The 16,953-nt window shown below is 35.5% G+C and overlaps 1 protein-coding gene across 1 annotated transcript in view; it reads right to left on the bottom strand.

Moving 5' to 3' along the window:
• Nucleotides 1-3,056: 3,056 nt before the first annotated feature.
• The window catches only part of LOC123766173 (zinc finger SWIM domain-containing protein 5), a 255,535-nt gene continuing 241,638 nt past the window's right edge, over nucleotides 3,057-16,953 (bottom strand). Inside the window, exons 5-15 of the mRNA XM_045755106.2 lie at nucleotides 15,558-15,706; nucleotides 15,152-15,302; nucleotides 13,562-13,707; nucleotides 11,398-11,582; nucleotides 10,854-11,038; nucleotides 9,971-10,282; nucleotides 9,020-9,437; nucleotides 6,668-6,822; nucleotides 6,043-6,206; nucleotides 5,252-5,518; nucleotides 3,057-4,255 (exon numbers count right to left, since the gene is read on the bottom strand). Of these exons, the coding sequence (XP_045611062.1) occupies nucleotides 3,578-4,255; nucleotides 5,252-5,518; nucleotides 6,043-6,206; nucleotides 6,668-6,822; nucleotides 9,020-9,437; nucleotides 9,971-10,282; nucleotides 10,854-11,038; nucleotides 11,398-11,582; nucleotides 13,562-13,707; nucleotides 15,152-15,302; nucleotides 15,558-15,706 (2,810 nt within the window). The 3' untranslated portion in view covers nucleotides 3,057-3,577. The remainder of the gene's footprint in view (nucleotides 4,256-5,251; nucleotides 5,519-6,042; nucleotides 6,207-6,667; nucleotides 6,823-9,019; nucleotides 9,438-9,970; nucleotides 10,283-10,853; nucleotides 11,039-11,397; nucleotides 11,583-13,561; nucleotides 13,708-15,151; nucleotides 15,303-15,557; nucleotides 15,707-16,953) is intronic.

Genomic DNA, 16,953 nt, shown 5'->3' with positions numbered 1-16,953 from the left:
AATTAACAAAAAATGTAAACAAACTTTCACATCTAAGTGTCCATTCAGTTTCACACACTTTCAATCACTCACATAGATTACCAAGTTTGAATTATAAGTCATTACTTTTCACACCACATTTCTTCAAAGAAATCATAAAGTATCATAATTCTGAACGAATATAAATAACAACAACTGAATTAAATGAGGATAACAACAATTTTCTTGACAACTGCCTTGAAAACACAGTAGATAATTAATTCTTAAAACATCTGAGACAGGTAAAAGAAGAAATATTTTTCCTTTAAAACTTTTATAAATATAGTAATCACCGAACAGATATGAACTTTTCAAGTTTGATGTACCGTACCATAACAAAATGCATCCACTGGGATTCTAGAGGTGTGAGGATTAATATGTATGCCCAGAAAGAGAGACTGAGATGAAGAGATATAAAGAGAGAGAATAACCTACCTAGTACTATGGTGACCCTAACATGTCACTCTACTATGTACAAGTTCCTACATATATTATACAAGTCTCAAGCATTGACATGCATTTTACAATATTCACATGCACTTCAGTTTTATCTTACACTTTCATTTTAAGCAAATGATTGAAATGTTAGAATAATTCAGTGCTTTGGACACAAGGACCTTTTGAGTGATATGCCTCTAGCTAAGATTGTCACAACTCGGTGACCTCATGATTACTGATCATGCCTACATAATGTCTTTCCTTTATGTATAATGATCACTCAAGGATGTAACTTTATTCCTTGTGCTATTATGAGGTTATATGCTTTATGGATTTATGGCTTAAACATGATCTGTTATAACATAAGGCTGTAGGCAAATTTGGCATGATGAAATAAATAGGATGCAATCACACTAGAGGTTAAAATTCAGAACCTATCTAAAATACTGAGTGGTGTATACCCTTGATTCTCTCTTGGAATTCTGAAATACTCAGAGTAGATGCATTCAGCATCTAAATGTACAACTGCATTGTTACAAGCAAATGTTTTTATTTGCCGTTACAAATATTTCTACAGATACAACTCCTCCATAGTAAATATTCTTGCACCTCATTTGTTTTATATATATATATATATATATGTTTGTATATAGCTTGCCCACACAAGAAACAACTGAAAAAAAAAAAGAGGTAAAAACTTGCACTCAACAAAACGTATCCATTTATACCAATGGAAAAATACCCAAGGCTCTCGTATGCTAGTTGGAAGTACACATAGACCTATACACAGACAATACACATCAAGTTTGGGCTCATGAAGCTTTTGCAAAGTTGGGCATTAAATTATTGAGATTATTACTATTTACAGGGGACACTGTTAGATCACACATAGGACTTGAGAGTCTAGCGGTGTACACGTGCAATACGTAGCCATTCTGGAAGTTTTGGGGAGGCACTGGTGTCAACCAGCACAACGTATTTTGTACATAAATAACTTAATACCAGTAGTAACACTAAGCAACAAAAAAATTCCTTTTAAAAAAGAGGAAAAACAAGCATGAACACTAGTTTCATTAATATAACACTAATTAAACTATTAGCTTGCCAATGTGTCAAAAACAGTTTATATTCATTTGACTAAAAAAAATCAACATGGGCTAAAAATGTGAAACCAACCATTTCCACAAAGTACAAATAATACTCCTGACATTGTTGACACTACATAAATAAGGAGCAATTTTAAGCACTCAAGAACACAGAAATGGTTTTGGAGCCACTAGAAGGTTAAAGATGCTAACTGAGACCTAAAAACAACCATGCCTTAGGGCACTGTGGCACCTTACATACTACACACACATACATATACATGTATGTATGTATATATTTTATTTATATATTATATATATATATATATTATATATATATATAATAATATATATATATAATATATATATAATAATATATATATATAGTAATATATATATATAATATATATATAATAATATATATAATATATATATATATATAATATATATACAAACACATATATACACACATATGTATATATACACTTGGAAATCTACAGCCTAGAAAGAGACTTTTTTTTTGTCCTTAGACATGAGATCATATACATAACACACTGGACCTTTTGAAGATATGGCAAGACAGCAAACAAAAACAACCATCTACATAGGCCACGGCTGTGTTTGCTACATAAGAATACGGAGGTAGATCACTAAAGTGCATTATCGTCGGAAATTAACTTTTGTTGAGAGGCAGCACTACAGTAGCACACAGTATTTCCGACTATATGTTTCCACTGGTTGTCACTCCTGCAATATATTGACGTTTATATTTTGTGTATAGGTCAGGCAATGTGATCTTTCGGTATGGATAATCCACTGCTCATATAACACAGGATTTTGAGCTTTTCTGAAATCATACCTAAAGATCACAGGTATCAGTTACATCACAATTTTAAATACTGTATCAGCATGCAGAGTTTTTTTAACTTTCTCACATTTTCATATTAGTGTTCTTTATTTTAATAATCTTTTCAAATTTTCTTGGCTTTATACAGTATACAGTACCTAACAAAATTAAAAATATCATAATATCCAAATTATACGTTGCAATGCCTATTTAGTTCTTTTGATATATTGCATTGAGTTTCAATCTTTTGATCAGATACCCCAAATCCCAAGATATCTGCATCAGTATCTGCATCCTCAACCCATATTCTATTGCAGGGTAGAGACTGAGAGAGGCCTGACAATATAGGCTGCATCCACAGAAGCTAAATGCTTAAGCTCCAGAATTTTCTTACCAGTTATGATTGACTGCTCTAGAGTTTTGAGACTTATCACTGGCTGATAAGGTAAGAATATCTACCGAGCCTGAACATTCTTTAGCACGTGAACTTTGCCGTAGTTTGTACTGGAGTCCCTGACGGCGCCAACTCCGCGTGATATGGGCATAAGAGGTGGGATTCCACTTAGCATAGTATCACACTGTCTACTGGGTTTGCTTGCAGCTTTGGATTAGATGCAAAGTGCTAACCCATTTGTTTCTCACTAATCTTTGGTATAAATACACAGTACTTGCAAAAGCAATTGAATAAATAATATACATAGTATTAAAAATAAAATGAGGATTATGTTACGTTCTTAGCACACGTAATTCAACTTGCACATACCTTTAAATCAGAATTATAGTGATTTATCAACAATTCACGAGCTTGTACATGTTACCTATCAGTCATTATATATTAAAAGGGATAAATATACAAAGGTTCTTTCAGTTATTCACAAAAAAAGTCTCTGTACCATGCCATGAGAATTAATTAACAATTAGGAAATATTAACTTACAGTGCTACTTCACTGTGGTCAACTTAAAAAAAAAAATGGGTAAGTCAAAATATAATGTCACTGAATTATAATCTAATCCACTCAGCAGACCACTTTTATAGCACTTATTTATACAGTTATTCACAGTTGGACATCTGGCCTTGAAAAATGCAAAACTTATAATAATGACATTTTTTTGAGCTGTTTAATGGGAAGAACTTAATATTTTACTGAAGCACTTTCTGCAATGTCGCTGGTACTGATTCACTAGACATCAGCCAAATCGTTCCCGTACTAAGCACATTAACTTTTTCTTGCCCTTGTATGCCACTTTCATATTTTCAATTAATTGTGCAAATTGGATGTGTCCATCATGGGCAAGCATAAATGTTTCATGGGCTTTAGTTAAAAAGTCAATAAAATCTTGGTAGTGTCTAGGTGAAATATGAGTCAAGCGAGAATTTGTTGTGTTGATGTAAGCCAGGATTGTGGCTTCAAGAAGGCCTCGTAAAGGTGCCTTATCAAAAGCTAGAGGCTTAATTGGCCGACGTTTAGAGTCTGGACATGCCATGCCTGGGGCAGATAAGGAGCAACGTCGTAAAACATCAGATAACACAGTTGCACACTGGACATTTTTAATGAGCACTGGTAGTAGTTGGGAGAGTTCTGCACGACCAAGTGAATGTGCCAACGCTACAGCCCAGTGGATATCATTAATTGCCGGATGAGGATCCTGATTATACGCTAAATGAACACTGCGCATGGCCAACATTGCCAGAGTGTAAGCGCGGTGTGGGTATCCACGGTGTTCCATGTATCGTGCAATAGTGAAGAGTTGGGAGGATGACATGGTGTGAGCAGCAGCATCCACAACTACTTGGTAAGCTGTCTCAAACGATACTGGATCACTTTCACACAGAGTCAAGGCATTCAGTGCACAATTAGGTGGGTCCTGAAAAGATGAAATATGCAATTAATTAAAATTATATAATTTAAAATTTTCTAAACAAAAAAGTCGAATAAGCATAAATCACAATTATTTAGACCATTTAATATCGTTGCAGTAATTCTGCATTATCATAACGGTTGCGCATGCAAAATGTTTCCTGGTGTTCTAGCTACTGACCATCTGAACACCTTAAAATGTTGAAGATTACTTGTGATAAAAGCCTGCTGAATATTTAGCTAGATATACTGTACTAAGATACCTCCAACAGAAGTGAATGGCTCTTTAACTACAAAGAATGACTGTAACAGTGTAAAACAATAAATATGGCAATGATTAAGGTAAAGCATTTTTGAGAATGTGAAGCAAATTATAACTGGGGAAAAAAGGCATATATCACTTAAGCAAAAACTATGACAAATGTAATGCAAGTTATAAATCCTTAAAAATAAATGTAAAACATGTGATCACACGATATATCTTTCCAATGCCTGCTGCATAAGGAATTTGTTTCATAAAGTCACGTAATCATGGTTTCTTTCTTGGTGCTTCTTTAGGGCAGTATAAAATAAGCATATTCAATCCCTCTCCATCCACAATATTAAGAGCAGATACAGTGGAGCATTTGACATTAGATTTAAAATATAATGCACAAGGGGCATAAGAGCTAGATTTGTCCTCTATTATAGGTAAGCAATCTGCTTGACTGATTAACTGTAGAACAAATTTGGGGTACACCAATCCCCATCATGAAATGCACTAAACACTACAGGAATAGCAAAACTCTTCTGTTGTACTTATTTCATAACACAGTAAAGAAATTAAAAAGTACACTTTGAAGGGCTGAGTCCTGAAACAACAGCAAACATTCAGAAAATGCCTTTATAATGTGCAGCACTAATATTCATTCAGTTACATATGCCTCTAGAATGTATTAATAACACTTTTTATTTGACTGCTAAAAGCTTTAATAAATTTATTATAAATGTTTAAACTACGTACTTTAGTAGCACACTGCAAAGCTAGTGATCTAGCACAAGCAGCAAGCTCATCTTGCTTGGAACGATCCAGCTGCAACCGCATCACTGTTGTGTGGCTCATGATTGTTGAGGCTACAGCTCCAGTTGCTTCAGTTGGAGTGAATAGTGTGAACCAATTCTGCATGATTGAAATTAAAGCCGATACTCCTACTTCTGTTGCACAAGTAACCAACCAACGAACCATTTCTCGACGCCGCCAGTTGAGCGAAGTAAGAGTCATCCGCATAACCTAAAATAAAGTTGTATTATTTATTGCATATTTGAATTAATAATTACATTTCTGGTCCAAAAGTAAGAGCATTTCATATTTCATATTTCTAAATATCTGACCTAAATACAATACTTGAAACATACATATCAATGTATTGTACCAAATTATTACTGGAAATCTCAATAATTGGGAGCAAAGTGCATAATTTTGTGATACAAGATGACCTACTACTGCTAGACATTAAGAATATGAATAAAGTCAGAGCACACATTTTTCTTGATGAAAAGAAAACTACTCACATCATTTGCTTTTATATTTGATAACATTGCACCTCTATTACAGTAATGTACTAATAAGTGACCCAAGTTAGCTCCAGTAAATACACATGAAAGAATTTTGTACTTTGCTAGAGAAAAGCTCCTAAATTTTCTATTATTATTATTATCATTATTTGGTATAGGGTGAGATTTCATCAGCAAATGTGTTCTTGCTACAAATAAATCAAATTAACAAATACAAAAAGTAATCAAAATGGTTTTTACCTGAAGTCCTAATTCCAATGCAGCATTTAGGAGGAGCGAGTTTCTCTGGCCTTCTCCAGGAAGGCCAAGTCTAAATGCATCCTGAGCTAATTTGAAGAGATGCGAGGAACTGTGAATGTTCCTTAAGGCAGCATCCAAAACTGATCGTAAGCGCATAACATCGTCTGAAATATTTGGTAATATATTTGTCAAGAAGAGAAAATACAAAACAGAAGTCATACAATGAAAGTCAAGTAACAACAAAATATTGGTTCCAAATAAAGCTCTTTGTTTATGGCTAGTTTTATGGCAGAATGAACAGTGTACAGCATATAATTAAAGAAATTTTGTGTCCAATTTTTCAATAAATTAGTAATAATTGTACTGTATATACAAGATTACTCTAATTACGTCTTTTAATATACTGTACTGTTTTTTATGTCTAGCATCAACCAATGTATTAATGCGTAATATTATCTTAACGTAAATCAGTATGAAGTTTAATTGCTTTTTCAGCTAAATGAAGCTAGGTAATGAAATAGTTAAAAATATTTTCCTAAAATATTAATAATAAAGCCCCAGCACAAAAGAACTTTCTCAAGCAAGATAACGAATAACTTTAATATGTATACAGAATGTAACTTACTCTTTGCTGCATTTATCATCGTGCAGGCAAGAGTACACTGCTGAGTTTCAATGTGACCCAAAGTGAACCAGCGAGGATATCGGGACAGCACCAGTGAAGACACGTTACCATTAACTGGATCATCTACATCGTCGTGATCTTCCAGGATGGGTAATCTGAAAAATAAAACGTTAATAATGTATAGGTTAAACCAAAGAACAAGGTGGTATCACTAATTACAGGGAAATTTACAAATTATTTATAAAATCTTTAAGAACATTTGTCAAGTTTATTCACAGGATACAACATTGCAAATAAATAAATAAAAAAAATTGGAATCAAATGACATGATTAATTATATAAGAACTGCTTTATAAAGAGATTAACAGGATTAACACTTAAAAACACGTGTTAATCCTGAACTAGAGAAAAGTAACAAATGTATGAAAACTACCTATGGTAAATGATACATTTTGTGTGAATAATGCATGAATAATGCTAAATCACCTATACTTAAATATTCCTGTGGTAATCAAAATTCAACATTGGCAATTTCTTATCTCTAGCACATTAAAGACAGTTGAGTTTTTCTGGGTTTTCAGCCATATTGATACATATTACTGTACCTTAAATGAATGTGCGAACATTCAATGTGACCTGACCTCCATTAAGGAGACTGTCTGCACTTGTCCTATTTCCAAAAAGAGGCATTCTTTATTAAGATTTCTACCGAGCCATTCATTCCTTGATCTGAGACCATTGGCAGGCTCGTTGTTCTGAGGTTACAGATAACAAACTATGCGGTCTTAAAAGTAAACTATCTCCTTGGCCTTCCTTCTACCACTGTAATAGGCAGTGGGAAATAGCTTTGGCTAGGAATGCCACCCTGCTCCTTATTGTCCAAACTGCATTTTCCCACTTAGTCATGCACTTGCTTGTGGAATGTCCTGATTTTCAGGACGAGCATATCTCTTGCTTTCCAAATGTCCCTTGAGGTTATTTGTCTCTTGACAAAATCCATGGTGAATCTTGATACCTTTCACACTGCTCGTCCAATGTGCTTTTGTTCTCATATTGTCATCCTGTTACGGACCTGAGCCCAACGTCCGAGCACGGAGCAGTGACGACCACGCCATCTGTGGGTCAGCTCCCGAAACCCCCTCCAAATGGACGGCGCCATCAAGTGAGGACAGGAAATACCAGCCACAAGGGCTAGTTTCCCGTCCTAATCAGCTCATAACACAGCCGCTGCTGACCTCTGGTGAGGTGGCGCTCAGACAGCAACGCCATCTATGGATTGGATAGGTGGGCGTTTGGGTCTGAGCCGGTAAGTGACGTGCCCTAGTGTGTAATCGTTACTGATGACGTGTCTGATTACAGAGTCGACCTGGGACTGCTGTAATGGAAGTTGGATCAGTCTACCCAAGGCAGCCGACAGGTCTCCAAGTGTTTGCTGCAGCAGCTGTGAGTCGCCCCCCCGGATGAACACTGTGGTGTTACCCTGCCTGTGACGTGGCAGTTCAGGGATTGTAGTACCCGGGACTGACTGGTGGAGACGCTTAACCACTGGGGTGTTGTGGCAAGGAGAGTGGTCTGTGGGATCACACGAGGCTCCTGACTAGGGTTCGCGACCTTAGTATCGATCGTGGGGTGGCCTAACCAGCGTCGCTGATTAGAACCTGTCAGCTACCGGCTGGACTTGTGGTTGATGGCCTCCACGACGGTGCCCCCAGTGGAACTGTGATTTGGCTGGCCTGTGGCCAGGGTAGACTCGAGCGGATCGAAGGATTCATCGTAAGGCCACAAGAGCACCAAGAGCTTAGCATCGTGAGCACCGTAGAACACTCGGCGTCTTCAGAAGAAGACTACTTTGTAGATAACAGTGTTTATACCCCCCCTTGTGTAACCTTTTATATATATATTTATTGGTGACGGTAATTATATTATTAAGTTTTTGACTTTATTTCCCTTCCCCTTTAATTTACTTGCGTTACGGATCTCATCCCTTGAAAGCCACTACTAGCTTGGGGCCGGATACCCTTCCTCTAGCAACATCAGAGTAAGAACCCGGTTGCGACCCGAGAGGGCCGTAACACATCCTCAATGACATTTAGTGCCTTTTAAAATATACAGCAACAGTGATAGTGCTACAGTCTTCCTAGTTGGAGGCCTTCTTTTGACAATAACTCACTTAAATTAAATACATAAAATCTTTACTCGTTGTCTATCTAGCCGACTGAATTGTAGAAAAAATTACAAAATTAATTAACATCCTATTTCTGATTAGAAAATATTAGTCAATGTAAAAAAAAAATAACTTTACTGCAGGTTAAGAACAAGCTGTAATCTTGAAATAATGATCCATGTACACACCTTATTGCTCTTAATGCCAGTTGATATGCCAGGTCAGGGTCATGAGGCAAAAGAGCGGTAAATAGGAACTTTGTGAAAGTATGCATTGGTACACTCTCCGGGTGAATGCCCTCACCAAGCCCAGAAAATGGTCCACCCTCCAAAAGTAATCTAGCTTGACGACGTAATACCGCTAGGAGAGGCGAGTCAAGGTTAAGTTCTTGGAGTTTTAGTATCATCTTTTCTTCTTGTTTGCAGGCTTTTTCTTGGGCATAGAGTCCAGGAGGCATAGCACGTTGCTGGCCAAGGCCAATTAGTGCAGCTTCCAGGGCTAAGGTAAGGTAAGACTCCCAAGGATCACTAGAGCCTGGGATGGGAACATGACGGTATCTCAGCGGTGCCAGATTTGTTGCATCTTCGTTAGCTACACCTAACCAATCTGTTGAAAGAATTCCGTGGCATTAAATAATGTATATAGATATTTAAACAAAATTATGACTTTATAGTGATAACACATTGAAGATATGACTTTAATATGACTTTATAGTGATAACACATTGCAGATAGTCTTACAGCCAGTTTATAAAGTTTTAAAACAAATAATCCTGGAACAATTGCAGCTTAAACACTATGTCTTGCAGACACGAAACGGATTTACTGCAAAGAGGTAACACGGGTGATGCAGTCAAAAAATTAATAGAGAAAATTAGATTTCTGATAAAGTGCATTTGTGTACAAACAAAATTGGTTGGTGAAGAATGAAGGTCTCACTAGTTCCTTAGAAATAAATAAAAAAAAACTAAAAAGAAGAAAGAAAATAACTTGAGAATGAATGTATGAAGGTGTTTAAAGATCATACATGGATGCCTTATGCTGTACTGAGAAAGAGTGCATTAGATACAGAAGAAAAGAAGATAAGAAATGTATTCTTTGTAGGTTATTTTGTACTATGCATCTGAATCATTGACTTACCACTGTGATACTGAAATCTTGGTAAATCTTCAGGTAAGAGGGATGCTTCAGCTAAAGTATCAAAAAGACAGGTTATGGGGTCTAAAGGATGTCCCACCCAACTTTCTAATGCTCCTGGACCAAGGGATCTACAGGCTCTTGAGGCAGAACACCTTGGGAGCATTTCATCCCTCTTACTTCCCCACCAGAGATACGCTTCTCTCTGTGCCTGCTTTAGTGTTCGCACCACAGCTACAGCAAGTCTTAGTGCTTCCGAGTTATAGCCATGCGATCTCAGAGCGTCGACACGAGAACATGCCACCGGCACCGGTTCTGTAAGAAAAAAATGTTAAATATTTGTCATGGACTGCTGTAAAATATGAAAAATAATGGTATACTGTGTTAATAATACAGTGAATATATATTATCACAAGTAAGTTTGTCTGAAGTAAAGCAAACAAGGGATTGCCTAGAGAATTTTTTTTTAGAAACTCTAGCAGACATTTTAAAATTCCCAGTGATAAAAAAATGAACTTTGATAATATTTTGGAGCTGAAGAATGAAATACTAATTAATTATTTCTTTAATGTTTTGTTCTTTTCAGGCCATGACTTGAGTCCCCTGAAATTTTTCACAAGACTAAATTTTTAGAATATTTCATGGAAAAAACTGATTCAACCACAAGAAACATTGCTGTTCTAAGACAAAAATCACCTTAATATTACATTATTTTGATAGTTGAGAGAGAGGAATAATAATGTCAAGAGTTTGCCCTCAACAGTATTTGAGATAAGGTAAGGTAAGGTAATTGTGATATTTGTGGCATGGATCTGTGGCTTTTATTTTAAAAGCCATTTTATCCCCATTAATCTTTTAAGTACTAATGATGCTAAAGCAACATTACCATGCCAGAGTGGTTGTCCTTGTTCATTGTAATAAGAAGAGGAATGTTGCGAAGTCCTTAGCACCGGGGTTTCACCAGCAAGAATGGTTTGTAAATGTTGGTCATCCCAAGACATATTACAAGCATCTATTGCTCTATGGAATATTGTTCGGGGCGGTGCAGAAATCCTCCGTCGCTTGTGTCGTCTAGAAGATAAATAGAAGATAAACATTGGAAGAATTTATATAATAAATTTATAAATAAAATAATTTTTGCAAGTCTACTAAATTTTAATCATTTTATTGAAATAATAAATGGTAGCATTATAATTTTAGCTTACGTAAGCCAGAGTAAGAAACTGTAGACAAACTTTATTTTAACCATAACAAAGGCAAAGACTGCAAAAAACTGAATTCACTCTTGCTTTATTTTGTATAAATATTAAAATACTGTACAGTACCTTGTAGAAGATAATTTAAAAATGGAAAACAAAATACAGTAAACAAATTCTTCTTTAGAGTAGTGTATTTTATGCAAAAAAATAAATGAATAGTTGTCTCTGTACCTGTGAGAAGATCTTCTATCTCTATCTCTAATTTCTCTTTGGTTATGATGATGAATATGGTTATGATGGTGACGATGGTAGTGATCCCTATTATTAACATCTCTATTGGGGTCTCTTCGTCTAAGCTCATTATCCTCATCACTTGACTCCTCATCAGAACTCAGGTAGTAAGCTGCTGAATGATTCTGAAAGAAAGTCTTCATTAGAATGAAATAAAATAATTTAAAACTTTGCCTAATCATATAAACAAGAAATTTCTGTTACAAATTCCACAAGATTTAAGTAGTCTTGGCAAGATAACAGATAATCAGCAGGTTTGTACTACAGTACCTATTATCAGTACTTTTCACATAATATGAGGGAACTCAAGTTACACAGATTCTCATCCCACACTGCTCGATCTCCTTCAAATTGAAGCCTGTGCCTTCATTAATCATATTTCTTTTTTATCAACATTGACTACATGCAGTGGACGTCAATAATGAGAATTATATCAGCTGTAAAATTCTTTGCCAGACATTACAAATGCATTCCAATTGAATTAAACAATTTACTAAGACGTCTACATATTACTTTGGTCGTAACTAAAGTGAGGCAGTTGACAATTCCTTGCAAAGGGAAACACAAATGTACAAAACAGATAGAGCATTGCTATCAACACAACATGCAAAGGTCAGGAAGACAATGGGAAGACAGTCCTGTATAGAATGTACAGGCACTCTGTTCAACTTCCAATATTTATATTTCTAAGTCTTTTCATGTTTCACTATCACCACAATTTTTGTTCTTTTTTCATTGAATATTGTACTTCTTAATAGCAGCACAGTATTTACACAATTTTAATAGAAAGCAAAACCAATGAGTAGAATTCTTCAAATTTTTTGTTGAGAAGTGGACCTTCAACAATTAATATCATAATTAATTAGATTAATTAATAATAATAATAATTTATTGTGTCGAGGGGCAGGCAGACAGATACATACAGTACATGTTAGGCTTCTATCAAGGTCCTCCTCAGGGTAAAATTACTGACCCTCGGCATGATACAACCCCACAACAAGCTGACTACTTGGGTACCTATTTATGGTACGCAAGGTGGACAGGAGTATTTAGCAATATGAAACACACCCAGCCACTTGTCCAGCCTGGGATTCGAACCCGGAATTCTTGATTGTTAGTCGAGAACAAACCCAACAGTACTACCGGGACCCTCTAATAAATATACTGTACTGTATATGGATTGGTTTACAAGACAACCATTACAACATTAATAAGGCCCTGATAAGTTTGTTAAAAAAAGTTTTTTATCTTAGTTTGTGTCATATTCTGCGCTTGATGAATTTCTTGACCCGTAGCACTTCATTCCACTTCTTTTCAAACATGTGCATATCAATACAAACAGTACAAATGCTAAGCTTAGCTTACATTTCTTTAATAATCTTTTAACCTATCTACGAATGATTGTAATAACTTCCTGTACATATTTGGTGGTTATCATGTGATGTGTCTGAATTAAAATGGAAAAAGGGATTATAATCATGATTTATGTTACCTTCAGCTCACAGCACAGGCAAAGCCAAGTTCTGTACAAAGGGTATAACTGCCATCTCCCATTGATCACCAAATGGGAAAAGCAATGCCACAGAGGAAGGAAATGTGCAATTTTTAACTTTTTTTCTGAAGCTGATAGTTTAAGACATTTCACTTACATTTTAATTCAATCTCATTTCAAGCTTTGCAGACGGTTTTATGTTTAACATGGTTTTGCACATATAGTACAGTACTGAATTGTAAAATTATAAATTCTTGTATATATTCTTGTTGTTCTCAGTGTTTCCTTACTGTTTATCCACTTGCAATGCCTTATTATCAGCACAAGCTGAGCCAAAGATTCAAGTGATTCTTAGATAAACTAACCATAAAAAATCTTTAAAATTCTTCCAAATTATATTGTGCAATTTGAATATCAGAACAGAGTAATGTACAATTAAAAATGTGTTTGCAAATGTTATGTTTAGAGTACTGTATAATAATTCTACTGGAATGAAAAAAAATATTTAATGAATCCAATTACTGTATAATACTGTACAGTATATACAATACAAAGAAGGATATATATTAAATAATAATTACAAATAAATGTTCAACAGCAAATTATACTAACTCTATCATTGTTGTCCTGGTGTCTGTGATCAGGATCCTCGAGAGGACAAACGTCTGTGTGTGCCCACTGCTCCAGGGTTCTCTGCCACTGTTGTTTCACTAAAATACCACTGTGTGGGGCAAGCACAACACATACCCACAAAGCAGCTGATAAAAAAAGAAAAGTGTTAGAATTATTGTATCTACATAGTGATCAATTTACACAATTTAAAATTTTCTTAACCCACAAATACACACCCACACATCATGTACGTTTGTATGTGGTCAAGATAAATTCAATACCAATTAGCTAAGACTGCATGGTACCAACACAGGCATAGGAACTAATGCAAACTGGTTAGAGAGAACTACATATTGTAAAACATTCCATGTAATTTACAATATTCTTTTCACAGCATGTATGATACTTAACTTAAGTTTACTTTAAGACATGAAAAAACTGGTCTTCTATTAATGAAGTATTTTTGAGCCAAATCAACAGGTAATAAATCAAATTGACCATTTATGTGATGCTCCAGATTCAATACATAAAGCATCTACACAAACACATTATCCTGATGAGCAACAGAAATGTAGAACTGTCTTTTTTTAACTAAAAAAGATAGGAAATTATAATACACAAATTTTAAGTGGTCACAAGAAAATTATTGAATACAATACAGTACATAACTAATAAAATAATAATAAATTTAACCATTATAAACACTCATGCAAGGCTGACAATACAGTAGACATAAAACATTTACAGGGATAACAATTACCGCATCATATTTACACAATGTGAACACGTAATATGTAGTCAGTATGTCTTGGTTAAATGTGAGCTCAGATAGGTCAAATAAATTCATTATAATGTTCATCTATCTAAAAACTATTAAATCTCTTTTTGTACTGGAGCAATAGCTATAATGTGAATGTAATCTAGAATGCTGAAGGTCATGTCTAAATCCTGCTTAACTGTCCAAGGTTGATATGTTAAAACCCTGTAGCCTGAACTTCTTTGAAATCAAGAAACAGTATTCCGAGGCTACGGGTCCCCCTTCTTCCAGCCAGAGGTGGTATGTGATTTATGTAAAAAAAAAAAAAAAAAAAAAAAAAAAAAAAAAAAAAAAAAAAAAAAAAAAAAAAAAAAAAAAAATTGTTCACATTAGCTTGGTGAATTAGTAGCATTCCATATGGGAGGAAGATTTTATATTTCTCAGCTTGGGTAAAAACAGAAGTTACAAAATATAACTCCTTCATGAAATCTGTACCAGTTAATTAATGTAATCTGTACCAGTTAAAGGCTATACGAAGTTGTGTGTGTGTGTGTGTGTGTGTGTGTGTGTGTGTGTGTGTGTGTGTGTGTGTGTGTGTGTGTGTACACTTCTCTAAGTTCAGCTTCCACTTAAAATCCAGGTCTTACTTCAAGATAACTAATTTTCCATATCCATAATTTTATTTTAAAATCCACTAAGTTTATTCACATTAAAGACACTTGACATTGATTAATAAAGTTCCCTGCACAGGATGTTGTATTATCTTAAAAGATAACAGGAAATTTCTAAGGATACTTTTGTAACAAAATTAAAGAGTTAAACAAGTTGCTTACCTATATGGTCCCAGTGTTGTCGACACTTGTCTGTCATTGGGGTACCCTGGGACTTCCAGAGTAAGAGTCTGGGGTCATTAAGGAACTGCTCAGTGATCATTGTGAGCATTTTAGCACCATTACTGTCTCTAGCACGAACCATCTCCCGCACCTAACAAGAACACACTCATTAACAAAAGAAGTCTACAAAACATGTATATACATACAGTAGTAAGAGCCATTTCAATGGCAATATTTAAACACATACAAATATATGCACTTATAAATAACATAAGTGCAAATATGCATATATTTGTGAAGCATATTATGTAGCAGGCATTTAATGGAATACTACACAATATGTCACCTCTATACCAAGATTATTATGCACTACAAGCCATCACTATTTACGTAAACAAGAATTTACCTTAGTGAACATAAAGTATAGCTGCTTGTTGGCATTGTAGTAGCCTCCCTGAGTCAGGTACTGGCCCACCTGCTCTTTGACCTGCTCAGCGTCCAGATGCCAACAGTGTTCTTCTTCAGCACTCCCTCCTGCTGTGGGGTCTGGGGCTCCTGCAGAAGGAAACAACACTACAGTATTGTACATTGTAAATATGTAATAACAAACCAGTAGTTATCCTTTATTGAAACTAAATCCAGCATGTAATCATATTACATTATACAAATTTAATATACAGTAGTAGTAACTTTGTATTTCTGTTTGATTTCATCTTTCTATGTTTGAATTACAGTTTTAGCTCACCCCAATGATAATTTGCAGGGTTGAAAATCACCATCATAACATTAGCAAATTATGTGCTACATTACCTAATTACAGTGCGGTGGAGGTGGGGTCCCTCGATTGTTTCAAGCGCGGGTTTGACAAGTATATGAGTGGGATTGGGTGGTTATAGATAGGAGCTGCCTCGTATGGGCCAATAGGCCTTCTGCAGTTACCTCTGTTCTTATGTTCTTCACACTTGGTACTCCCGTTGCAACCCGTTCTCGCAAATTTAATAAGTCAATATTGACTTATTAAATATGTGCATAGGTGACATACTTAACATAATAGTTTCCCTTGAAAAGCTTCATAGAAAACACCGACCTTACCTAACCTACTTAGTATGTTAAGATAAGCATCGTATTGCTTCGTAATTACAATTATTACCTAACCTATACCTATAATAGGTTAAGTAACAATTGTAATTACGAAGCTATAAGATGCTTATTTTAACATACTAAGTAGGTTAGGTAAGGTCGGTGTTTTCTATGAAGCTTTTCAAGGGAAACTATTATGTTTAGTATGTCGCCTATGCACGCAACTAATAAGTCAATATTGACTTGTTAAATTTGCGAGAACGGGTTGCCCAATGCGTGAAACCCTGACTGGGATTTATCAGAACTTAGAGGATTCAGTTGAATCCCAGGTTGCATTCTTTTTTACGGTGTCGGTGTAGTGGTCTAGGGCGTGTTCTTGGGAGTAGTCCTGACGACTTTTACCAATTTGTCTGGGTAATATACATGTACGTGTTTAAGGTAATGACTTCATAATGGAGCGCCTCACCATCAGGTCAGAAACCTCGCTGCAGTGGTGGCGGAGACCCAGACCACTCAAATAATACTGTACATCGTAACATTTTGAAGAAAGAAATCAATGAGAGAACCTACAAGACAGCTCAATGACATCTGGGAGTGCTAATTATAATTCAGTATTTTCAAGATGCCGCTGTCTCCGAGCAGCAGGACACGTCAACAATATTTTTCGTCGCGTTTGGCTTGGGCTTGTCCCTAACCAGGTGAATAATTGCATTAACTCAGCA

The sequence above is a fragment of the Procambarus clarkii genome, chromosome 9, assembly GCF_040958095.1.
Source record: "Procambarus clarkii isolate CNS0578487 chromosome 9, FALCON_Pclarkii_2.0, whole genome shotgun sequence".
Classification (NCBI taxonomy): domain Eukaryota; kingdom Metazoa; phylum Arthropoda; class Malacostraca; order Decapoda; family Cambaridae; genus Procambarus; species Procambarus clarkii.
Note: the sequence above shows the minus strand (reverse complement) of the source record. Positions and strands in the feature narration are given on the sequence as shown.